The following is a 27,125-nucleotide window of genomic DNA, read 5'->3' on the forward strand; positions in this document are numbered from 1 at the left end:
CTCAAGAGGAATGGGCTAATATTGCTCAGAAACACTGCCAGAAGCTGCGGTCTTGTTATACATTTCGTTTGCAGCAGGTCAGAACTTAAAATGGGTGTTCTACTGACACTGCAGAAGTCATTAAAAGTTTTATTTGTTTATTGCAAACAGCTGAAAGTCAAAATTTTGCCAATAAATCAGATTTTCGATGGGGTTGAAAAATTTTGATTACAACTGTATATAATTGATAGAACTAAAGTAAATTCAGTGATGATGAGAAATAATTGATTTTATTTTTCTAATCCTGTCACTTGGGACTGATCCATAATCAAAGAATGTGGGTGAAAAACAAAATCTACTAACACGAACATGGAAACAGTAAAAGGAAAAAACTAAACATCAATGTGCTTTCTGAAATGAACAAGTGAATCACCACATTTGCCAGAACATAAATAATGAAATCTGAAACTAAACAGAAAACTCATCCTTACCCAATAAATACACCTTAGGTGACCTAACATTCTACAGAATTGCACAGAATCCAGTTACATTAACCATCATGTTTCACCCAACAGTCAAACACATGCAACCTACACACAAATACACATCTCCCATTCAATTGACACAGAAACATGTAAATCGACCATTTCAAAAATGATTTTTTTTTTGCCCTTTACAAAAATATGTACATCTTTACGGCAAATCTGTAAAGTACTTCATCTGATTCTCCAAAGACAGGAGAGAGTGGCCTGATTGAATCAGTTAGTGCTTTGATGATGAGAAACAGACTAAATGCCCCTTTCATACAAAAAGACAACTCAAGCGGTTCATGAAACAAATAAGGCCAAGTGAGACAGTTCGGAGACGATCATATTCATAGAAACAACATAATAACCGTTTAAGGCTGCAGACACCTGGGCTGGTTTTCTGCCTTTTATCACTTTCTGTTAGCGTTTGTTTTATATCACTATCTGTTGGCGTTCACAACTGGTACATCACTCTTTGCTACTACATGTCAGCCAAACAATAGCACTTGTTCACTCAGCTCTGGGTACATAAGTGAGAGTTGACATCAGATTTGCGTTTATTGTTTCTGGCCATCTGTCTCTTTCTGTTCCCGTCCCGCTCACACACTCATTCACACCAACACATCCAGCTCTAGTAGTGAAGCAGCAGGGTAGCTTATTCATTGCTTACAAATCTCCACAATATACAAATCATTGTCAAAAATGAAAGAATAGGCAATAAACAGCATTCAAATATACAGTATATTAAACCAGCCTTGATCTTTTACTTACATTATTTTTCCAGTTACAGCTAAACAGAGTAAAAAGACTTCTTTTTTTGAGTATCATTAAATGGAAATCAACAGCACGTTCTGGCATCTTTTTGCTTTTTCATTCATTCTTAATAAAAGCAAATGGGAAGGAAAAATATTTGAGTCTTTAACATGCTCTCCTGAGTTCCTAAAGCTTGCGTAATCCAGTTAGATAAGGTTCGAAGCAGTAAGAAAACAAACATCCAAGTGTCTACGGGTGACTTTAGGAAGGCGAAAGGACAAGGCAGATTTTATTAGAGAGCAAGACAGACTCGAAACGAACAGCAGCATGGGACTTTTTTATGACGTGACGTATAAGTGAGTGGCTGGGCCCCTTTGTAATACAGTTCTACATTCAGTCCCATAAAACAGAGGCTGATGACGATAAAACAGACGATAAGAAGGCTTGTGTTGGTTTGTGCCCTGCATTCATCAAAGAGCAAAGATCCGATTTCATCAGGGGAATCCTTTTACACACCAAAGGATCCAGTTCAATGAGTAAAGAAAGGAAAGAGCTGGAGGACAGTAATGTTTTTGAGGATCTTTTTCTTTCTATTGTGGGGGACATTCATTTTACTTGAATGATGAAACTGGAAGATTTTTAACATTTAAAATGCCAAGAACAATTTTCCAAAATATGACTTTTGAGTTCACTTGAGTTACCCGAAGAAAATGGCAATGGAGATTTCTGAATAAATCTTTTGTAACTTGACCTGTATTTACACAGTCACCAGCTATACACCTCTGAGGGCACTTTATTTTAGGATTTTGGGCCTCTTTTTTGTTATCCAACTCTTTCTCCTGGCATGCACTCCAATGTGCCTCTCTGCATTGCCGGAGTCGAGACAGCTGTTACATGGCCAGCTCAGTTATAATTGCATTTCCAGCAGGCTTTACTTTGGGGTCCCGAGCTTCTTTGGGGTTCCTGGGCGCTTACGCTCCCATAGGTGGCCTGGAATGGTGAAGGCATCCACACTCATGGACATGGTCTTGGACGGGAGGGCCGTGAACTGCTTGCGGTCAGAGCTGTACTTGTAGATCGACTCCACCATATTGGGACCGATTATCCGTGGGCCAATACCCGTAAGCCGAACCATCTCCTCCGTCTCAGGGTTCATGGTATAAACGGCTCGGAACTGACAGCTAGCATCCCGAAAGAGGATGAGAAAATGGTTTGCAGAGCTTTTCTCTAATTCCTTTTGCAGACAATAAAAAAAAACACAAATGAACAGAATGTGAGACCATTACATCATGCATTCAAATGCACCATGCAAATATGTCATGAGAGCCCAGAGTGCACTAAAGATGTTGACTGAAAGGTTACTCACCTCTACAATCTTGTTTTTCTGTGGTTCGTTGACCTTTCCTGCCAAACAACAGCGTGAGATGGCATTATGGATGATGAACTTATTGGACTTGAAGCTTGGCTCCTTGTAGAGTTTAGGTCCTGAAACAGAGGTTTCTTTGCTAAGTTACAAATGCTGTATTTATGATCCTGACAAACAGATGCTTCAGCAAGTGAAAGCAAATTCACCATCACATGACCTAATCCAAATAATCGTAAAACTCAAAATAGCTTAATTTTCTGTGTTTGGTGCTTGCCCCTGCAAAACTCGCAAACCAAAATGTTGCAGGATTTGAGGTGTCATTTATCTTCAAACTGTGTGCCACAGGTAACTCACTAAAATGAATACTTGAGGTTCTTCAAATACCTAACCCCAAGTATGAGAAAGAGTAATGGCCTTAGAAGCACCTAATAATACTGCAAATCATATAATTTTTACAGTTTACCAGTGTATTCTGGGATGGAGGCTGGAGACGATATAGTAGACGCATTTTCCCAGTCCCCATTCTGTGCAGCAAAACGGCCTGGAGATAGCAGTCTGGATGGTGAATGAGAACGACTGTGGAAAGGAATATATGTTGAGAAGTTAGGTCACAAAGAAGGAGCAGGTGTTTTCTCACCAGAATACATACAGATCAGATTTACCTTGGAGATTTTCTGACAGTTAGCGTCCCACTGTCATTAGCCATAGAGGACAGATTCATTGTTGAATGGGAGTAAATTTTATTTAATCTAGAACCTGAAAGAGAAAAGAGTTGATGCATGACATCGGCTTTACTACAATATCAATGGAAAGGAAATAAGCTTCCAGATGACCAATGACTTGCCCATAAACCCTTTGGCAGGGCTGCGGGAGAGGTCAGAGTCGTCTCTGAACACCGTTTTGGGCCTCTGCTTCTTGACGCCTCTGACAGTAGTGGGTTTCTGACGGAGGACTTTATCCAGATCCTCCATTATTTTCAGCTGATGCCGTCGTTCATATTCCTGGCGGGTGAAGTCTCCACGCCGCTGAGGAGTGCCATCTGGCGGAGGGGTGCGAGGAGGCGGAGGGGTAGAAGGAGTTTTGGGTCTCTCCTCACCTCTACGGGGCTCATCCACTGAAGAAGGCCTGCTGTTACATATGAAGACAGCACTGATAAAGGTACAATGTTTGCAAAGGGATTAGCACATATTCCCCCGGTTTCACAGACAAGGTTTAAGCTAGTCCCAGACTAAAATGCATGTTTGAGCTGTTATAAGCTCAATCATATCTCATATCTTATAATATGTTAGTGCCATTGTTTCATCTCATGATGCACACAAGTAATATTATGTTCTAAGGCATGTTTATAAAAGCTACTTAAAGGCTAATGAAACCCTAAACCAAATTTTCTGAGATTATGACAGAGGAATGTGTGTTGAACACCATTGAAGACACTATTAGCATCTGTTAGATTTAATAGTAGGGTGAAAATGGTTAAATTTTAGTTTCTTTCCGCTATTTTCGTCTTCCGGGTTTGAAATCTTCATTGTGTCCACGTCACAGGCAGTGTCGTGGCAGAGCACTGTATAGTGCGTTGATGACTCATCGGTCTCTCATAATTATTAATGAGACTGAGTTTTTATATCCTATGAGAAGACACTGTCTCTTAATTATTCATGACACTACGTGGATCTTTCAATGACAGACATGTCAAACTGTGATATCGTGAAGTTAAGGAGAGAGACAATCATATGGAGGACCAGCTCTACCATATTTAAAAATAAATACAGAAATAAATAAATGCTCAATAAATAAATAAGCATACAATTAATTGCCCCCAAAAATACAATAAACAAATAAATGTAGGTAGAAATTAAATTATACAGTGAGACATAAATGTATATATCTCTTTTAATTAGCTTCTTTATTTATTCATCTTTGTAATAATTACCTTATTTATTTATTGTTCATTATAATCTTCAACTTTATTTATTAAATACTTATTTTTTTTAAGTATTTATTTATGTGCATGTTATAATATTTTTGTCTGTTTTATTGTTCCATTGCTTTTTTTTACCCTATTTATTTCTTCAATGCTATTTATTTCTGCCTGTCGTTTTTACATTTCTGTATGCATTTCTGCCTCATTATGCAAATGAGGAGGGGCTGTGTCTTAAGGGGTCAACTTCTGCCCATTGGTTGGTTAGCATTTTACTGCCTTGGACGAATCTACATGGCTTTTCCCCGCCATAAAGCATTGTTTAGTGGCAGTAATGCAACTCATTGGATGACATCTGCCGTAAAAATCCAAAGAAAAAGAAGAAGAAGAAAAAGAAGAAAAAGAAGAAGAAGCATTATTTTCAAACTCAGCAGGTAGACGTTCAGTGTCCGACCTCTTAAGGGAAGCTGCTAATAGACTGCTAGACCACTTCCACCAGATTCTGAAAAACTACATTGTCGACATCTGTGTCCATGTGTGCCGCTAGCTGAAACACACGTTCTGTCAGAGCGTCCAAACGAAAAATAATAAAGTCAATACTTATAACGTTAGCATTGTTTTCAAAAACAGTTGCTAAATGCCTCAGCTCACTGACAACTTCATCATAGGTAGCCATCTTTGTTGTGACTGTGGCCGGTGGCATGTAGATTCGACCGATGCAGTAAAATGCTAACCAACCAATGGGCAGAAGTTGACCCCCTAAGACAGCCCCTCCTCATTTACATAATGAGATAGATATGCATACAGAAATGTAGAAACAACAGGCAGAAATAAATAGCATTGAAGAAATAAATAGGGTAAAAAAATACAAAGGAAGAATAAAACAGACAAAAATATTCTAACATTCACATAAATATATAAGGTAATTATAACAAAGGTGAATAAATAAAGAAGCTTATTAAGAGATATGTACATTTATGCCTCACTATATAATTTAATTTCTACCTACATTTATTTGTTTATTGTATTTTTTGGGGCAATTAATTGTATGCTTATTTATTTATTGAGCATGTATTTATTTCTGTATTTATTTTTAAATATGGTAGAGCTGGTCCTCCATACAATCATGGGACGCAACTTAGTGTATATTTTCGTGGTGCAAAAGTCAAAGTGGGTTGAATATATTTCCCTGCGATGCTGCCAGGGCTAGACTCTGGCTCCGGGCGGTTGGTTGGCCATCAACCACGGACACATCTAATACGTGTGCCGCAAACATTTTACCCGAGAGAGCTTCGAGAACTGGAGAATGGTGGACCTCGGCGTTGTCGATGACCAATGCAAGTTACGTCTTGCGAGTAACTGTTAATGCGGTACCAAGTCCTGAGGACTTTTCTATCCCTTCAGAGGTATGTGTGTGTCTAAAATGAAACCCTGGTCATTTTACTTGCCTTTTGTTAAATAAGCGGCCGTTATGAAAATTTTAGATATTTTGATAATTTATCAACTGAATGCTTAATGCGGGAGACTTGTGAATGTGTAGTGTTGACGTGCGGGCCGGGCGACACCGTGTGGTGCCTGTGTGTGTGTGTGTGTGTGTGTGTGTGTGTGTGTGTGTGTGTGTGTGTGTGTGTGTGTGTGTGTGTGTGTGTGTGTGTGTGTGTGTGTGTGTGTGTGTGTGTGTGTGTGTGTGTGCGCGTGCGTGCAGGCAGGTGAGCCTGCGAAATGATTCGGGGTCAGAGAGAGAAGCGGTAGGATGGGTGTTTGGACGAACGACTGAAAACTCTGAAATGATCGTACATTATGGGATTTTTTTCATTATTGATCGTACAGAGGTCAAAATTATTGTACATATACGATAATTATCGTACTACATCTGGCAACACTGCTGGCTGATGACAGTTCCCCCTCTCCCCTGAGGTGCCACGCCCACTCCCTCCCTTCTTCTCACAGCTATCCACGCCCATTTAAGTTGCATTTTTCAAAAAGATTGTGAGCTAGACTTGAGCTGAATGAGGGGGGTTTCATGACCCTTTAAATGCCCTAATTGAACTAAGGCCTAATCCTGGCTTAGTCTAAGCCCTGTCTGTGAAACCGGGCCATTAAGTGTGCTTGTTTGAGATGGAATGCATAATTATTATTTTGTTGCCTAAACATTGTTATTTTGTTGCCATGCGTTTCTATGCGATAGGTTATTCTTGGTTGTTGCTACTAACCAAAGTAAAAAGAAAACACCCGAAGTCTCTATGATATGCTGCTTCCAGTTGCAAAATAGCTTTATGCTATTATAACTAAGGTTATAACATTGTTATAACTAAGGATTTTCTTAAGGTGTTTGTTTCAGCATGGCATTGTCTCTACATATAGCCCAGACCCCTCCTTTAAATGTAAGGTTTTATCATCCGACAAAGCTAATCTCTTAGAAAGTAAAAGCATACACCACCTCAATAAGTGTAATGATTTGTGGTTTCATTTATACCACACATCTCTTTGTTCTTAAGCCTCACCTTGCCTCCCTCTCTCTTTCTTGCTCCTGTCTTCGTTTCTTTATCTCCTCTGCTCTCTTTTGTTGTTTTTCAAGTAATGCAGCTCTCCTCTTCTCCATCTCATCCTCAGGTCGAGCTTCATCCTGCTACAGAGACCGTTTTAGACAGTTAAATGAATGCTACACCTTTTAGGCTAAACGTCTAAACAAAGTTTACATTTGATTCTCCCCTAACCTTAAAGAAGAATCCAACTCCACCCCTCATTTCTGGCTCTGTTTGGTCACTCATTGAGTCTGAGAAGATATCCTGGCTTGGATCTGCCTCTTCACCCTCTAATGCTTTGAGAGAGGACAGTGAGATCTCGATAAGGCTACTGCGCTTGCTGTTGAAAGCTTCTGCAGGAACGTCACTTTCAAAAGAGCACTCGGAAGGAGCTCCTGAGCTGCTGCCCACACCCCGACGCTCCTTTTGGGGCAGACCCTGTGACAATCCACCCTCTAGATCCATACTGAAGATTGTATGGTCGTCACTGGAACCGGTGTCTGAGAAGTTGTCCTCTGGTCTGGACAGGGATGAAGCTGAGCGGGACTCACTCTGATTGGGTGTACCTATGCTGAAAGTGGACGAGTTCTGATCCCTGTATTGCCATGGAGACACTCTTTTTAAGTGAGGAATGTTTTCCACACTTTGAGGGGCAGTTATGAATCGTGTGGAAATTGGCGTCTTGAGCTCTGCAGGTCTAGGGTGGTGAGGCATTTTGGGACTCTTAGGAGGTGCAGACTGTGCCCTACGTTGGGATGCAGGTGATTTTGGCGGAGCGGTGTGACTCGAAATCTTGCGAGATGGGGAAGGAGAGGAGGAGGTAGAGTGCAGGTCACGATTGGACTCCCTTGACAAACGAGAAGGTGCAGTTGTTGAGGGTTGGATAACCCAAGCCTGGTTGTTAGGAGCTGCTTTCTTCTTCATCAGCTGGTTCTGCTGCTCCGAGAGGCGCTGCATATCACTTTGGAGAGAATTGAGAGCAGCGCTTAGTTTAGACACAGCGTTGTTGTAATCACCCAGTGGGGCCGTGCCTTTCCCTCCAGGAATTCCTACTCCAGATTTGTCTTTCTCTATTGGATTGTCCTGTTGGACAGTGGGCTTGATATTTCCCTCTTCTTCTATTGAGGCCCTCTTTTTCAACTGTTCCTCCTGTTGCTCCTCCTCACTCTCCAAGTGTGCCAGTTTCTCCTCCAGTGCCAAACGACTGAGGTCATCTTCTATGGAGGAGGTGCCAGCCTCCCCTTGACGTCCTTCCTCACCATCCCCATCTTTCTGCTCCTTCTTTAACTGTAGGAAGGCACTTTTTCCCAGCCGCTGCCGGTGTTTGGCAAAGATGGCTTCTATACGCTTCTTCTGAGCTTCAATGGCCTTTCGTTTCTCCTCCAGCCTCGCCCCCAGCTCTGACATTTCAGTGCTGAGAGCAGGACTCTTACTGGGACTCTCTTCTGATTTCTTGGCCCATGTAGTCATTTGTGAGGCCTGTGGCTCATTGGCTGGTACCTGCTCTGGAACCATTTTCTTCTTCCGTTCAGCAAAATTGGTCATCTTCACACCACTATCCGGTGTCTCTTCACCACGCGATCGAGTTATGCGAGGCCCTGAAGCGGGCGTGGCAGGGGTGGAATGGGTTTTTGGAAGATCCTCCGAGGCATCCGAATCAACGCTTCCATCTCTTAACACGGAGTCGTCATCTCTGGATCCTTCAGAGGGGTGTCTGGTGCGACTGGGCTCTGGTGGGACTCCTGAGGATCGATGGTAGAGCAGTCCTGAGCGAGATGGGGCTGAAGAGCTGAGAGTCACTGGGCTGCCATTGCGTCTAGCGTTTGCTGGATCATCTGGTGAATGCAGGAAGAAACCATCGGGTGCTCCGTCAGGGTGAAGACGAGGTTCCATCTTCTCTTCATTGTGAATGATCTGCAGTGCCTCTTCAATTGTTGGTAGCTCTCCTGTCTCACTCTCATCAATGCCGTTCTCCTCTGCCAGCATAGGACGAGTCCGAGTGGCCCAGGAAGCTCTTTGAGGGCCATTGTGCCCAGAGGGCTTACTCAGGAAGTGGCTGAGGTCCTCTGGAGGTGTGTAAGGGACCCGTGTCATGGATGGACCAGTAGGGTTGAGATTGTCTGAGCTGACAGATCGGGTTATAACAGGGTTCCCCATCACAATGTCAACATCACTGTCTAGACCAAAAGGGATACTAAAGGACACCGCAGAGGAGAGTGGACGGCTGAAGAACAGTCATGAAAGAAATATGAATGCTTTCAGAAAGTATTAAGTAAAATGTATAAAAGACATTGAGGAGCCTTACCTAAGAGGTTTCTTATTCCATGTTCGTCCTGCTGCCTCTACATGAGACATTGAGGTAGAGAGAATCAGAGATCCTGATCATAGAGACAACACAAACACACACATGACCATGTGACAAATACAACATGCAAACACAGACCATGTGATTGCCGAACAAGAATAAACACAGCATGTACACGTATACAATACAAAGAATGGAACAGACACATGTTGGCAGCTAATGACCTGGGACACAGAGACAGTGTGTTTTCCTTACCTGTTGCGGCAGTCACAGAGGAAGATATTGGCAGAAAAGGCTTTTTGAAGATAGAGGGAGAACCACTGGCACATAAAGAACAATTAACCTGCTGTTAAGTTTCGGCTTTGATTTTATAAAGGTTCATTTTGGTGATCATTTTTAAAAACATTGACGATTGAGATCATTATAAAACCTGATCGGGTATAATTTCGGGTATTCTTAAAAACAACTCTGACAGTCTATGATGTCAAATTATAAACATGGCTTTTATACAACAAAACGAAAAAAGAAAAATAAACTTGTTATACCTGTTGCTGGACCCACTGTTGCCATTATTGTTCATTCCAGATGTTTCTACAAAAATAGAACAGTACTTTATCTTGCACATCCTTTTTTAACTGTTACGGAATAATCAATGTAAAAGCTATAGGAAAATAAAACATTCATTCATCAAGATTCAAGACATACCAGTCAGCTCTGTGTCCTGCAAGGGCTGAACAAACTCTGGCTTTGAGACTTCAAACCAATACAAGAGCTCTGCCAGAAAGCTCAGTATGTTGGTCTAGAGAGAGAGAGAGAGAAAAAAAATTGCATATAAAATACATCAGGAATGCAGACTTTTAAATTAGCATAAAGAGTCTCATCTAGTCCATCTGCATTGTCTTTGAACATTAAGGGGGGGGGGGGGGGTGAACCTAATTTTCTTGAGTGAATCCCAATTTGCATACCCTCTGTCCTATATAAATTGGCTTTATAGCTTCAAAATCACAAGTTCAAAACAGTAGATCAAAGGTGCTGTAACATTTATGTTGTGTTTTGGTTTTGTTTTCACTGTTCTGCTTGGCCTGAGTTCTGTTCCTTCGTTAATATCCTTGGTTATTAATTAATCCTGCATCGGTTTCTGTTCTAGTTAATGATCCCTCCCCATGACTGTAAGCCCTTATTTCCCACAGTTTCTTGTTCGGTCTTGTTTGTGCAGTGGTTGTTTTCTCCAGTGTTTCTCTGTGATCTCCTGAGTATTCTTAATTTGAGTGTTAATAAAAGATTTCTGTGATATTCTCCTGCGTCGTGACTACTCTGCAACTGCACGTGACAGGTGCTTGAACGGTGCACTGTTTCTGTTTGTATTTTAAAGTATTTTAATGATCCCATCCCATTATAAATCACATCTAGCGAATCCATGGGTGATGTTTCTTCAGCACTTATTTTAGTGTACCAAAGAAGAAAAATAACATTTGTGGATTTAACCACTTAAACCTTAAAAAAAGGACTGGTCATTGTTACTGCTTGGTCTAAAGACTAATCTAAAGGTGTCTGATTTACCATTGCATTACTTTTTTTTGGTGCACTAGCCTACTGCATACTTAAAAGCACATACTATAAAACATAGTCAGCACATTACACTTTGTCCTTACTTTACTAACTGAACAACACTTTCCCTCTCCTCTTCATGTTTTAATTTAGTTGTCTTTATACCTTTAATTTTGCTGGGCTGTAGAGTAAATCTTCCAACACTAGAGGGCAGCAGCTCTTCAAACAGCTGTCACAGAACTCTAGAATCAGCTGTAGGTTGTACAGGCTGTCAGCCACAGACATGGAGTCCTTCATACATACATCTGAAAAGACAAGGAAGGAACTGAAATACATTTCTTACTCGTCTATTCAGTGACAGACGCAAATTTGAGATGTGATCGTACCCTCTAATCTCAGTAGACCAGGACAGTAATGGTGAATAACAGCAGCAATGGCACATCCGTTTGAGAGATCCTTCACTTCATTCACCACAGGAAAACAAGGTTTAAGCTTAGACTGCATCCTGTCCTTCCTGTACCGGATCTGAACAAGATAAAAATATAGTTGAACTGCAATAATGGAGAAAGTGCAAAGTTGCTTTGGTTGTTTTGAACAACCAAAATTGTTATTGTGACATTTTTCATAGACAGCAGAGAGTGCATTTGTAAAACAGTAAAAAAAAAAAAAAAACACTATTACAAAACTGTTATCCTTTTTATGCAACTGCAAACACAGAGATGGAAACATCATGTCCATACCCAAGATCAAACACTAAATGAAAAATGCATAAAATTGACAATCAAATGTTGAACACAAAAAAGCTGAAAGTTTCCATGCAAACAGCGCATGAAGACTAAATGTAGTAAAACCAAATGGCAAGGACATTGTTAAATGGGTAGTGGGACAGCAAACACTCAAGAGACTTAGTCTTCAACAGGTCAAAGCAAAGAACAGAGGCAGCTGTGTGAACAGCCAACACCTGATACATCAAGACCTTTTCCACTTGATACACACAGTATTTGGTGGTTAAGTGAATATAGTGTGTCTTTGTGATATTAGTGCATTTATCTGCTAGTGTATGCTATGGTATCCTAACCCACAATTTACATGTCATGCCATGTTTATATCTGGTTCATTTTTGTAATGCAAATGATGATGAAGGATGTTAAGACAATTGATACAACCCTTTTAATTCTAGTAATAATCTGATGACTTTGCTCTTCATCCAATATTTGACAATATTATCATTCGTATTTTTTGTCCATGTTATAATATGGGGATCCTAAAATTGAGATCTGATTTAAAGTAATTGCCCAAAAAGATCTAAGGAATCAAATTCCATCTATGTAACCTTTGCAGTCAGCAGGGGGCGAAATAGGACAGCACTATATGGATTTAGGACAGGAAAATGGAGGAAAGTAGGGTGGAATGGAAGACGAGAGAGCGACTTACAGGAACAAGTTTCCAGTACCAGCGGGTGGGACACTGTCAGAAAGAAGTGAAGGAACATGAGAAGAGAAAGAGGCAGGAGGAGAAGAAGTGAGAAGCAGCAAGAGGACAGGACAAGTATTTTGACAGCAAAGTAGACCTTGAGGAAAAAGACAGTGCTGCTAAGGAAATGAGTGACTGTTTTGTACAGAGGTGTAGGAGTCAAGTTATTGTACACATGTGGCCTTTGAACTTTTGTGAGCAAGTCTGAATGTTTATGAGCATTTCTTACCGAAGGCTGAACAGGCTGTGGTTCAGTACTAGGCTGAGAGGTGTCATTTTGTGCACCTTCTGTTTGTTCCTTCAATTTTTGGTTCAGCTACACAAAAGAAAAACAAAAACATCTTATGACAATGAAATGAAATCAAAAGTAAACATCAAAGTAGTCCATGTGACTATTTTCTCAAGACCACACCCACATAGTCTTTTGTGAAGGTGTTCCACAAGGTTCTATTTTAGGACCAATAATATTGTGTACTGTATTATGGGTTAACAGCATGCATGTAAAGAGTCAAGTATAAATGTTACAGGTATAGTTCACTGTAAAATGTAAATGCTGCATGTTGCTCCAAACCTGTTTGACTTCCTTTCCACTATAGAACACAGAGCTTTTCCACACAATTAAAGTAAATGGAGATGAAGATCTTAATCTCCAAAAAGACAAAAAAAAGCACTATAAAAGTATTATAAAGGTAGTTCATATGACTATATTCAAAGTTTTCTGAATCAATGTGACAGCTTAGTGTGAAATTTATTTCTTAGAGACAGTGTCATTCACGGATATAGAAGTTTGGAATATTGCATATTATGGTAAACATATTTTGTGCTCCACACAAGTCAGTCATAGAGGTTTGGAAAAACATGAGTGTGAGTGAGTAAATGATGATGGTACACCTTTTTTTTACTATTCTTTTAAACGTTGTGAATGACAGTTTACAGATTAGTCTATGGGCTTCTATGAGTTTATCGTAACTGCCATATTGTTATTAATCGAACATTTCATCATGTTTTTTTTGTTTTTTTTTGGTCATTAATGCATTGTTTGTATAATGTTTTTACATTATAATTGTATGTTTTATCATGTTTCTATTCTTGTGAAGCGCTTTGAGATGCTACTTTTAAAGGCGCTATAGAAAATAAAGTTTATTATTATTATTAGTATTATTATAAGAAATTGAGTGGCTGTGGTTCTTTACAAGACTCACCGTGTTCACCCAGTAAAGCAGGGCTCTGTCCCAGGTTGCATCTGTACCCAGCAGCTCTGATCCGCCACTCGCCAAGACTGTGCTCACCGTCTCCATGGCACCCACTGCCATTAAGGCATCTATCAACTCCAAGTGGGCACTCTGAACGAATCAGACGAAGCAAACAGGAGTGTCAGAACAGGGAGAAAACGCAGCTGTCATTACACTGGTCTAATGCACTTAATGTAATAGTGCTGTCTAGGAACATTCAGAACAGCCTACGAAAGCAAGGCCTTTACTAATGGTGCAGCACCAGAGTCTCTATTGAAGAGATAAAGATTGTTTTTGTTTTGGGTGACACTCAAGAGAGAGATACAGTACACCAAGTGAATGACTTGGAGCAAAAGAAAATAATGTGCCATGATTTATATGCATGTGCATTATGTTTTGCTGCATAACGCAAAGTTTGAGCACTGTGCAAGTAAGCAGAAAGAAATGGATCAATATTCAGGACTGCCTTCCTGTGGTTTCTTTTCTCTTTTTAGGTGTTGCAGCAGTATTGTTCCCCTCCCTCCTCTTTTCTCCCATTGATATATTGTAGTATGACTCATGTATGACAGACTCAAGGATACAGGGCAGTGCTGCAAAACAGCTCAATAGGGACTGCAAATCCAAACTCCAGCATTCCACATTTATGTTTCTGTGAGTGAGTGTGAGTGTGAGTGTGAGTGTGAGTGTGAGTGTGAGTGTGAGTGTGTGTGTGTGTGTGTGTGTGTGTGTGTGTGTGTGTGTGTGTGTGTGTGTGTGTGTGTGTGTGTGTGTGTGTGTGTGTGTGTGTGTGTGTGTGTTTCTCAATGTGAGGGTGCAGAGAATCCTCACGTCACAACAAAGGGAACTTTTCAACAATACTGATACTTTGGTACCAAGTTTTACTACAATGTCTGACTGGTAGGCAGCTGCTTGCAAATGCTAAATGAAGAATTTGTGTGAATTTGTTCACATGCTCAATGAAGACCATCTGTGTGTCTATTCTTGGTTAAACTGGCCATTTTGGTGATGTATTCACAGTTAAAATGAAATCAGTTGAAACAAATACTACTAATAATACAAATTATAATATCACATCATATATAATTTCCATGGATATTGAAACTTCTATCAATAATCGTGACGCTGTAATTGGAATCATCTACTAATATTTGTATATCGTCTCCCCCCTTCTCACAAACCCATCTTCCTTAAACTGACGGGGTCTGATAACAACAACATCCCTGACGCTGTAATAAAAACGCTAACCTACAGCGGACAAAGATGATGAGTGCTGTTCTTCATCCTCCCGGCCCATTACAGCGAGGCCGCTTGCACCCAAGCCCATTAAAAACAACCCAACCACATTATCAGCTCAGTCAGAGCACCTTAGCTGCGATAGGAAGGTTAAGCCATTAACTACTCTACTACTACACTACTTAAAGCAGGGGACGTTTACTACCCACGGCCCAAACCACTGAGAGTGTCAGTTTGGCCAATACGAAATGTACAGGTGAATTGCACAACATTTGTCAGTAATTTTTTGTATAATAATACAAAGTATGAATAATTACTTATGCTGAATTTAATAAACAAAAAAAATAAAGTATTTTTTTTCACACTACAGTAAAAAACGTAATGTCCTAAAGCTTAATTTTGATGACAGACAGCCAGACAGATAGATCGATAGATAGAAAGAATGACCGATAGATAGATGATAGTTGGTAAGTATACATATTATAATCATACAATTTATTTGATTTTCGGCTTAAAAATAGGACTGTGACATTCATCCAAATAGCGTCACAGTGGGCACACAATGTCACTAGGGCGATTATATTAAGACTAGGGGACATTTGAATCAATATGAGAGAAAGCTCTTTCCATAGTCAAAATCAGCCAGAGGGTGAGTTTTTACAGTAAAGACGGGACATTTTTCAAGGACAAAACTAACAGATTTCCTCTTGGTTTATTGAGACAAACAAGGCCAAACCTAATCATTCACTATCAGCTGGAGCAACGCCAGACGTTTTCAGAGTGCCATTTGACTTCTTTTCATGCTTTTAAAAATGAAAACAAAAGACTTGGACAAAAATCAATAGAACGCACGTTGCCTTCGACAGCTATCCATTGCAGTAACATTGACTGCATTGAACAGTAATAGCAGTAACAGCCCTCACCTGAATATCTTCACTGGCTTTTTCTATATTGGCCACGCTTAGTCTGCTATAATCATTAACTCTCAAAAAGTCAAAGAGGTCAGAGGAACACATTCCCTGATGTGGGCCACCTCTCTACCATACACGGCTTTAATGCTAATCTGTCCCAACCAGTGTCTTCCACTTACACGCAATACAGGCAGATTTCATCCTTTGCAACCACCCATAAATGCGTTTATCCTGCCTAGCGCAGTGACAAACGGTGGTGTGTTTCCGAGCGTGAACTGAAGTGCTGACCTCTGCAGTGTTGAGGGAGGAGCAGCCCTGTCGGAGGGCATTTATACCTCGGCTTCCAGTGACTCGCTCAGCCAGGGGGCCCATGTTTGAGGATAAGCCACAGTGGGAGGGCTTCAGACGATCTCTGGGCCGGTTTAAGAACAGTTGTTCTGGTGCACACTGAATCGGGACGATAACGGAAGTGTCATTTTCAGTGGCGATAAAAGTGCCAAAGATCATTTTGAAAAGCATAAATTAGCAACAGTGTGGCCGAGGACACAACAAAAGCTCATGGCCAGCTGTTACACGCTGTTTGGTGAGATGGAAGTAACAGGGAAAGAAACTTAGACAAAAAGGGGGAAACAAAATTATATTCTCATTATTATTATTACTGTTAATATTTATTATTATTACGATTAACAATATTAATATCATTTTTTATATATTATATATGTTTAATTTATTACTCTGATTTGGTGCTCAAGAAAAAATTCTTATTAATGTTGAAATGTTTTTATGGAAACTGCAATTTTTTTTTTTGATGAATAGAAAGTTCAAAATAACAGCATTTACTTGAAATTGAAATATTTTGTAACACAACAGTTTCAAAAGTTTGGGAAAAGAGCATTCTTAAATATTTTTATAATTCAGCAAGGATGTATAAATTGATCAAAAATGATGACGGTAAAACATTTATAATGTTAAAAAAAATTCACAGAATTTCACCCTAAATGAGTGAAAAAAACAAACAAACAAACATTTAATGCAGTTTCTGTTAGAACAGTAAGAAACTACAGACCGTACTGCACAGGTCACAAGCTCTGCTCTGTTATGCGGTATAATAATTATACTGAGCAAGGAGTGGAGAGCAGTTCCCGACAAAAGAGAGGAATGAAAGCTAGAGGAGACGGGAGGGGGGGCTTGGATTTCCCGTCCCGACACTCCAGGACTCGCTAAGCCGAATCACAAGTTTCCCTAATGAGAGGGGAGCGGGACCAACAGTGGAAGACCAGCCTGCCAAATCACCATAACAACCAGTGTGACCCATAATGCACCTCACCACAGCATTGAGCGCTGAGGCTGGAAATCCTGAGGTAACAACAGCTACCCTTAATGACATTCTGCAGTCACCACAAACCGGGGCAGTCCTGTGACAACTGCCAAAATACTCTACTGGAAGGAGAAAGCCAAACAAAGTTCACTGTGGTTATTGTAACTCTGGTTGGAAATGGACTCTTATTCTAACCCCCAGCACTCGGTGTCCCACAAACTGCAGGATCAGAAAGCCAGGGGCACAGCAGGGGTGATTTACAGGAAGACCTGGCAGCCTTGGATGGTGTAAATGGATGTAAAAACACGCTGTATATTGAAAACATTTCTAATGTGGAAATCAAATGTGTTATTCATAAGACCAGGGAGTAGAACACAAAGCATTGCTAAAACACTGAACACTGCAGTTCCTTGAGTCTCACAGCTGTGCAGGAACTTCAGGAAGTAGATGGCAATAATCTGACTTCCAAATTCCCCTGATCAGTTCAGGTTACACAAACTCCAGCATTTATTACATGATTTCCCCTCGAAAAAAAAAAACAGCAGCAGCAGCAGCAACCTGAGGCATGGAGCACATGTGTAACAACAGAAAAAAAGCCTTACAGATTATAATCAATGCATCTGTGAGCAATCCTTGTTTCCTTGTAAAAGAAAAAATATATATATAAAAGAAAAGAAAAGAAAAATAAATGAAATAAGATCAAATAAAATAAAAAATAATAAAAAATGTCACCTCTCAATTCAGTTCAACATAACTGAGAAGTGACATGTCTGTTTGTTAATATTCAGCTGGATGATGACGCCGAGTCTGGATCACAGATTATCACTAATCTTCACAGATCTTTATCCTCTATGGGGGCAGGGCTCTGCGCCACATCCGAGCGGAAAATGTCAAACCTGCAGAGAGGTGAACAGCTAACCAGGAGGTCAGAGCAATGTGTCTCCAGATGTTCCTTCATTCAAAAGTCCACAGAGTGGACCCTACAAAAAAACTGCTTTTGCATCAAGTCAAGTCACATTTAGTTGTGAAGTGTTTCATAAAATACAGAATGTCAAAGGAGCATCACATAAATAAACAGGAAAATAAGTGTTGCAATGTTCATCAATTATGAAATGACGTCAATTCCAGCATTAAAGCACCTCTACAGAAGACAACAGTGTCATTATTCAGCTCAATTTAGTTCAAAGTTGATTCAGTTCAGATCATTAAGTGTCAATGTTGCAAATTCATTAATTACGCATTATTTAATACCATGCAAGTGCAACAATGCAACATTAGCATACGAGCATCAAGTTTTATTTATCACTACTTTCTATGCAGGAAGTATGCTGATATGTTGAGTTTTGATACATAGTCACTGCTAAAACAGACTTTAGTTAGTCCAAAGCCATTTACTGGGCTTGGCTCACTCGCACTGCTGCACCTCAATCCTAATACTACATCATGACCCACTTTCATCACGCTGCTACAGCATCCAGCCAGCCGCCCCCACAGCCAGGCCTGGGAAGCGCACCACAAGCAGCCAGACAGCACCAGATGAGCCCAGAGCATCGGCAGCGCTCAGCGAGGGAGCCGCAGCCGGGAGCCCCAGACAGAAGCAGCGGAGCGCTGAACGTTCACCTGCCTCCAGCACCGCACGGTATTAGGCAATCTCAGCAGGATCAGCACTCAGAGATGGCTCTGTTGGAGAACTGAGGCTGGAACAATTACACAGAACTGAAAATGGGTATAACGGGGGCGAGACAAACCAAGAATTGGGTCACTGCGGAGAATGGAACAAAACAAAATGAAGTGGTATGACTTGTAGGGCTGTAATCAGGGTCTCTCTTTGCTAAATTTGCAAAAAGATGCAGCCTTTCTAAGCTCCCGCAAAGTCTTCAATATGAGCACTGTCATTATAATCAATGCATCTACGAGCAATTTGTGGGACAAATTTTTAAAACAAAAAAACCCATAAAAAAACAATGATTGCAATTGTGACATACACAAATTAGCTGCCCAAAATTCTCACAACTTATCGAAACTATTTGAAAACAAAATTTGTAGTACCCGTCGATATGTTGGCAGATTTATGACCTGACACACAGAGAAATGAGCAAGTGGGCCCAGTAATCATTTAGATTTGACAACACTGATGTCTCTCACCTAGTTTGTTTTGGTTAAATCTTGGTAAGAAGAACTCTACAGTTAATGTAAAAAGCTCAAGGAGAATCAAACACTCCACTGATGTCCATTAAAGCCATTCCAGCTGTGAGAAGGACCCTCTCTGACAAGGAGGAAAGTGCTACATCAGTACAGGGTCTGCTGTCTTTTGTCTAGTTATTGTTTTAACGCCTGATCCCTCGACCCTACCACTATTTGTCAGCCCCTCCTTTGTGTCTCTCCGCCCACCCCAGTCCAGTGAGTCTGGGGTTAGCATGCGGTCTTTCAATAACGGCGCTGTCCCTTACAGCTGGATCCACTCAGGGGAATTGCAGGAGAGGGGAGATGCTTTACGTGCTATAATCCCTGGAAATCAAGCATAAACAGTAGTTGCCCCTCCCCAGAAGCCCCTTCACCTCCAGAAAACATCCCCCAGTGCTGCAATGAAACCATCCCCCTGTGTCCTGATCCAAGAAGGTGAATTGGTTGTGACTTTTTGCAGGCCAAATCAGCATTGATTTCCCATTGATCTGAACTGGTGGACTGTAATGAGTCACCCATGCTCAATAAATCACAGATGCATACGTTGGGTCTCAAAACCTACCTAGACAAAAAATGTTGCCATCATGGGCAGCTCCTGGTACAAAGCCCATGCTTAATATGGCCTTCTAAGATTCTAGGATTACACGTAAGGATGCAGGATAACACCATGGGTCATCAATTAAAATCATATTGAATTTGGTCCCCCAATTTCAGTACATTAAAGGTGACCAATAATGCAAAATTCACTTTTACATAGTGGTTGAACAAATGTGTGTCGGACTCGGTAGTGCGTGTACACAACCAATCCACCCACTAAATCATAAGCAGTTTCTCAGAACAAGCCTTTTGCACATTCTTGCATACGTGTGTCACATTGTACAGGCCCTGCCCACAACTGCTGATGGACTTCGCCCTATTAGTATAGACCCGCCCTGAGTGAGCTGTACACAGTCTGCCATGTTTATCTCCTCGTCAGAGCATTTTACAGCAGCATTCATTTTTTTATTAAAGGTTGTATCAGCGATTTCAGGCCCAAACAAAAATGATCACATTCATCTAATCTTTCCTAACGATCCGCTAGCTGCCCGCCCCATAAACAGGCTGTCAAAAAAACGTGTCTCTGTAGGCAGCCTAGGCTCTGAGATCTGCACACAAAAAGAAATGGGTACAACCACCACTCAAAATCAAAATAAACAGTGTTCTAACCAATCACCGACAGGGGCGGGTGTGGTTTGTTTTTGCGTTCGTGCACGGCGCCTGCACCCGAAGTCGGAGCTGAAGAATAAGCCAGCGTCTATCAACCCTATGCTATCAACTGACCAGATACATTTAACATGGAAGAGGCAATCCCCAAGAAGAGAAGGAGGATTAGGGCGAGGGAATACTGTTGTTTTTTGTCAAAGAAACGAATAATAATCGGGAAGGCTTTTGAACGGTGGAGAGAACTCAAAGAATTGAAAAAATTTAAATCGGATGCCGAGGTTGCACTGTTTCTTCTGGACAGGTGAGTAGTTTCTAGTGCTGACTTTTTTTGTATGTGAACTGTGTGTGAAAATATAATTCTTTAAAAAATATGAGTGAAGCTCGACTAAACTTGGATAGCACTAGCGAATATCAGATTGTAGGGATTTAGTGTGTGAGTTGCATTTGTTAAATGTGTCTACTTTGATTTGTAACCATAACATTGTACTATTAGCAATAACACTAGCCTACGTTCAGGACTAACGTTAGCCGAATAATAATAATAAGCTGTTATAATATTATTCCAGATAGCTGTTGTTACCATGAGTTTTCCCCATAACGTTAGATCTGTAGCTATATGACTGATTCTGGTACGTTTTATCATACTGATGCTTCCAGTGAAGCACCAGCAAAACTCGCTGTGTGATATGACATGGCTCGACTGCAGATTTTATATACATCATTATACTTTGTAATTCAAAGCAGCCAAGTTCACATTTTTGTTTTATTTATTTATTTTATTTTGCGATTTATTTTTGGTGATCAAATGTTTGCTTGCCTCAGCTATCAGAAAGACCTGATGACCTCCACGCCGTTCAGAGGAAGACCTTCCCCATCACAGCTATGTAGTTGATAACATAATGTTCATGCATACGAAGTAAAAAAAAAAAAAAAAGAGAAACATTTTCGGCATTAGCCTATTTTAAAATAAACAATATTGAAAGTGTAAGTAACGGATATTATATTTACTTGGTTATAAAATTATGTTAGAAAAACAACTATGTTAGAAAAACAACTATAATGACTTACCCAGCAGAATGAGCCATCATTGAGGTAGACGTTCAATCTGAATATAGTATGTTTTGTCGCTTTAAGAAATGCGCGTACATGATCGTTTTTTTCATTATGCACGAAACGTGAGGGAGGGGCGAGCTAACTTGGTTTGTTTGGGATCTCGCTTCAAACACAAACAGAAGTGACGTCACCCACAATCGCTGATACAACCTTTAAAGCTACTAAAGTTATTCACGCGAGAGCAGAGACTGATTTTCTGTTTTTCCATATTAACAGCATATATAGCAGCAGGCACTGTATATTATGCTGCTTTCACTTTAATACACTGATCTAAAACACACGTGCCATTTCTAAATTTCTAATTACTAAATTACCTTACCAGTGCTAATGCCACTCTCTCTCCTTTTGCGGTCTTTACTCTTGAAATTAGTAGATGATGAATGAAATGCAGCACATATCTGTTGCTTTTGTTGACGTGAACTCTGTTAGATTTGCATATAGCGTGCAAATTGAAGATCAGATTTATATTAATTTCGCAGAGATACATTCAAGTGTAAATGGAACAGTTTTAACAAATCGGATAGCTATCCGATCAGTAAAAAACACATGCAGTGACCAGGTTTTATAGAGCCTTAAATAAATAGTTAAAATCCATTTAATTCAATACGTAAGTGTACTACGAATAGTGTTTAGAGCATCAGGATTTAAAAGAAAATTAATATTCATTAATATTACTTATTTAACTACGCTGACACTATCGGAAGAGAACAAAATTGGAATTAGCTGGATAAGGAAACTAACTTCGCAACATTGACACTTATTTAACTAAATCAACATTGAACTAAGGATGATACTTTCGCCTTATGGCCTTATCGCTTACAGCTGAACTGAACTCATTTCATAATTGATGCAACTTTGACAGTTATTGAACTGAATTGAATCAACATTGAACTAAATTGAGCTGAATAATGATACTTACCTTCTGTTCAGCTGCTGCTTTTCACAACTGATGAATTTTATAACATTAACACTGTTATTTTCCCGTTAATTAATGTGATGCTGCTTTGAAACAATCTGTATCGTATAAAACACTGCATAAATGTGACTGCACTATCAACTCTTTACCTTAGCTACCATCAGAATCAATCGTGATTGATAGTTGAGTCTCCCAGCCGGTTCATAAGCGGAAGGATATTAATGTGGTGCACATGAGAGCACTAGAGAATGAAATTCGATTCGACAGCAGACAGCAAGTCAATTCTGGGTTTTGAGATACAAAAGCTACAGCATCAACTCCAAATTGCTGTTTAATGAAACTCAGCTCTGCACATAATTCAGACAGGAACGTGCTGACTCCACTCATACGTCTTACCATTTTGATGGGCTTCTGTTGGAGCTCGGCCTCTGTCACTGGGGCATTCTGGTCTTTGGGTGCCAAGCCCTTCCTGCCCAGGACCTGTAGGAGCGCTGGAATGTCTTCGGGAGGCCCCTCGGCCCCCGGGCTTCCCCCCAGCAGTAGGCCGTAAGCGCGACAGTAGAGTTCAGGGGACAGAAGCAGGCGCGTGACGGGAGGCTTCAGGTGTTCCTGCTCGTACTGATCACAGTAGAACGGCTCTCGCAGCTCCACTGGAACATTCTCTGCAGGCAGGAGAAAGAAACAGGACGTCTTCAGAGTGCATAATACACAGTACAATTTATGAAAACAGTATGTGGTACAATATGCAACATAAAACATGTTAAACTCTATCATAGAAGTGCTGATTGGTCAGTATAGCGCTCACATGTGCTAAAATACTCAATGTAGCAAGTTATTTCACAAAGGATTGTTTGCCGAGCTACTTGTTTCCATCACTGCGCAGCACCTCAAGTTGACATGTCAAAGACCATATCTTAAAGTGGAAGAATGACGTTTAAATTTGCTTAATAAAATAACAAAACAAATTTTTATAATTATAATAAAGCAATAAAGCACTTGAGGTTGTACTAATAAGTGTTGTACATCTGCGAAAGGCATCTAGTTTTCATTATGGAATCAACTAGGGACTTTAACAAAAAAACAAATCATCAAAACATGATTATTGTTGATAACTGTTTTGCTTCAAGTTAATCTGCAATTATCTGTCATTTATTGTGTCAGCTTCACAGACTATTTCAGGGCAGATTCCACATTAAAAATTACTAACAATACAATACACAAAAATATATACATAACTCTATAAGAGATTCTTCAATTGTACTTAAAAAAAATAAAAATTAAAAGTATGATAAAAGTTTTACTGGTTTTTATCTTTAAAAAAAACAAAAACAAGTCCTTCAAAATTTTGTCCTGATCCCATTTATTGTGATTGAAATGTAAAAATTGTGGGATAGAGAACACAGGACGGTGCCCTGGTCACATGCTGCACACTTTGGCAAATAAAGTAGGTCAACCGGGAGTGTATGTAGCAATCAGCCCTATTAATGTGATTAGAGACTGAGTGACAACAGAGTCATGAAAAAATAAAACAAAACAGAGAATTTACATGTGCAATCTTTATGCTTAATAACAAGCCCAAAAAGATAGATTGTGTCACGATGGCAAGCCTGATCAACAGATGTAAATTTTCAGCTGTTATCATGGTATACCTTTGCATGCAACTTTAGCAGGGTTTAAGGCATTTACATGACCTGGGGGCTTTTAAATGGTATAATCAGTCTAAACATGACTGTTGTGTTTTTATAATGAAGTGATTGTATGATTAACTGAATAGCTATGAGCATTTCATTGTATGTATGGGGTCAGCAAGATATAAGGGAGATCTGATGCACATCAAGGCTACAATTATTTGATCAAAAATACGGTAAAAACAGTAATATTGTTAAATATTATTACTGTTTAATATAACTATTTTCAGTTTTAATACATATTAAAATGCATTCTACTCCTGTGATGGCAAATCTGAGTTTTCAGCATCATTACTCCAGTCTTCGGTGTCACATGATCCTTCAGAAATCATTTTTTATTTTTATTTACTTATTTATTTAAAAGGGACAATCCATATTAATGAACATCTTAGCTTTTCAGTAATGTAAATATGCCAGAATTAGCCCAAAGGCTACTTTACATCTGCTGTCCCCCGTCAGGTCATCACAATATCAAGTAACAAGTTAAAGGACATCACAATATTCAACAACATATTATAAGAGATACCACCGTTTTCAGACCGGGCATCTAATACAGGTTACACATACATATACATATATACAAAAAAGTGCTATTCTATGTACTTTAAGTACATTGTAATTATGCTAAAATACTAATAAATACAGCAGTGCTGGATCTGGTTTGGTATACATACAAATACTTTAACAACACCACAGTGATCATATCCATATACCTAAATTACAATAAATATCGTTAGTGGGCACAATTTTGATGTGTCTTGAGCCATTTTTTAAGTTGGTTCTTAAAACTGGGGTAGGTCGGACATTCTCTAACAACAACCGGTAACTTGTTCCAGATCTCTGTCCCCTTAACTGACAATACATATTGTCCAAATGTTGTAGGCCTGTAAGGCACTATACAGTCACCCCTGATGGAAGCCTTGGTTACAGCTCTTCCCTCTCCCGGTTTTTTCAATATAATGTATTCACTTAGTGGAGGTGGGGCAAGACCATGCAGGATCTTATATATAGCACAGGCATATTTGAGCTTTAGAAAATTTTCAAAACTTAATAAATTATATTTCTGTAATATTAAGCAGTGATGACATGACAGCGGTTTTCTATCAAATATTTTTAAAGCTCGTTTAAAAAGTGACATTAAAAAAAAAAAGTGATATTAATATGCTGATTTGATACTCGGGTACCATCAATGTTGGAAGCAGCAATTTATGTTTTGTAATGGATTCTTTGAAAAAATTGAATGTTGAAATAGTATTCATTTGAAATAGGACAAAAATCTTACTGACCCCAAACATCTGAATGGCAGTGTACATAAACTCCCATTAACAACATTAAACCAACCTGGGAAGACATAAGAAAACACGTTAAGTCTAGTGATGAGGAAACGCCCTACAGCCCAAATCATCTGATCGAGTGAGCAGAGCAAGAGTTCAACGAACCGCACACACACGAACACGCATGTCGCCTGAAAACTACAGACACTCAGGAGTTGAAGCAGTAGATGAGAAGGCGAAGACACTCCTGGTCCCAATTCTGCTAATTGGTCGTTTGCTTCCACTCTGTCTCTCCAATAATCGCTCTCTGGGCAACAGTGACATCACTTTCCCCAGGGTGCACCACAGCTGAGCACACACACACACACACACACACACACACACACACACACACACACACACACACACACTGGCACACAGAGCCCAGTCTCAGAAAGCCACACACACCGGGATGGCTTCAAAAGCTAAAGCACTTCAGGGCTGAGGTCTGTGGAGCCAATAAGAGGCAGGTGTGCAACGTCTGCAGAGCGTTTGATGTGCCGTACAATAGGAGAGATACACCCTGTCTGGCTCTCTTTTTCTCACACAAACTAACAGACATACGGCCCAATGATTTCAGCAACGTGGCAGAAATATTACTATTGTGCAGTAGAAATGTACTTAAAGTAGTAATAATAATAATAATGATCAAACTTTTTTTTTTAAAAGAGCACACAATCTTTATTCTATCTTTTAATTTTAACAGTGAACCAGCACTTTGTTGGCAAAAAAATTAAAGGAATTGTACATTTACATTACATTTTAAAAGATTATTAGTGTCCCATGCCTTGATTTGATTACCACCGTTTATTATAATAAACTCGTATTACAATAATTACATCATAAATCCATAAAAAGTACAAAAAAAGTATAAATTATTGAATTGTTAAAGTCTAAGTAAACCATCAAAACGGAATTTAAACAGAAAAAACAGAATTTGATTACAAAAATGAACAAACAAAAATAGATTTTTTTTACTCTTAATAAAATTGTTGTAAATGGTATTTTTCATGAATTTTTATGTTTTTGATTAATAAAATGTAATTAAACAATTAAAATGAAAAACGCAGCATTTCTTATAAAAAAATCTTTAAAAAAAAAAAGGAAATTAAAAATGCATTATGTAAGTCTAAATATGTCTTTTTTATTATACTTTCAATAAAGTTTTGTACATTTGGTTTCATGATTTCAATTCATTAGAAATGCTTTCTTTTTCACTAAAATTTTACTTAACCATAAAACCAATGAACGGAAAAAGTTTATGGGAAAAATTTAATTAGGAGAAGAAAAAAAATCAAATGAAATTTGTGAAAAAAATCTTTCATAGGGCCCAACAGACAGACCAAGTGAGGTGTAATCTGAAGCACGTCGACTGGAGAACAACGATCCACATACGCTCCACACACAATAAATGATTCTTTTACACAGTCATTCTTTGTCAAGCAGAGAGTTTGAATCTGAATGTCAACACCAGTGAAAAGACAGAAAAGGGAGACAGCTCCTGGGCTGGTGTGAGAGAGTTTCAGTAAACGAGCACCAAACACACACAAAACCTTGAGAAACGCAGACTTGAAATGTACACCTCACACGCCCACTGTGAACTGGTTCTGCCGCATTCAG

The 27,125-nt window shown here is 39.6% G+C and overlaps 1 protein-coding gene across 6 annotated transcripts in view; it reads right to left on the reverse strand.

Annotated features, from left to right (window-relative positions):
• Positions 1–250: 250 nt before the first annotated feature.
• camsap3 (calmodulin regulated spectrin-associated protein family, member 3) overlaps positions 251–27,125 on the reverse strand; it is a 47,190-nt gene continuing 20,315 nt past the window's right edge. Inside the window, exons 2-17 of one of the 6 annotated variants that reach the window (XM_077213541.1) lie at positions 22,901–23,166; positions 13,597–13,737; positions 12,624–12,710; positions 11,308–11,446; positions 11,087–11,226; positions 10,079–10,172; positions 9,919–9,964; positions 9,629–9,693; positions 9,374–9,410; positions 7,261–9,292; positions 7,048–7,172; positions 3,470–3,750; positions 3,288–3,381; positions 3,089–3,201; positions 2,626–2,744; positions 251–2,493 (exon numbers count right to left, since the gene is read on the reverse strand). In XM_077213541.1, coding sequence (XP_077069656.1) covers positions 2,191–2,493; positions 2,626–2,744; positions 3,089–3,201; positions 3,288–3,381; positions 3,470–3,750; positions 7,048–7,172; positions 7,261–9,292; positions 9,374–9,410; positions 9,629–9,693; positions 9,919–9,964; positions 10,079–10,172; positions 11,087–11,226; positions 11,308–11,446; positions 12,624–12,710; positions 13,597–13,737; positions 22,901–23,166 — 4,082 coding nt within the window. In that variant the 3' untranslated portion in view covers positions 251–2,190. Of the gene's footprint in view, positions 2,494–2,625; positions 2,745–3,088; positions 3,202–3,287; positions 3,382–3,469; positions 3,754–7,047; positions 7,173–7,260; positions 9,293–9,373; positions 9,447–9,628; positions 9,694–9,918; positions 9,965–10,078; positions 10,173–11,086; positions 11,227–11,307; positions 11,447–12,623; positions 12,711–13,596; positions 13,738–22,900; positions 23,167–27,125 lie in introns of all 6 variants that reach the window. The other 5 variants (XM_077213539.1, XM_077213538.1, XM_077213537.1 and 2 more) reach the window with 5 other exon arrangements.

Source organism: Siphateles boraxobius, unplaced genomic scaffold (genome assembly GCF_051911475.1).
Source record: "Siphateles boraxobius isolate OS27281-9 unplaced genomic scaffold, OSU_SipBor_1 66, whole genome shotgun sequence".
Classification (NCBI taxonomy): domain Eukaryota; kingdom Metazoa; phylum Chordata; class Actinopteri; order Cypriniformes; family Leuciscidae; genus Siphateles; species Siphateles boraxobius.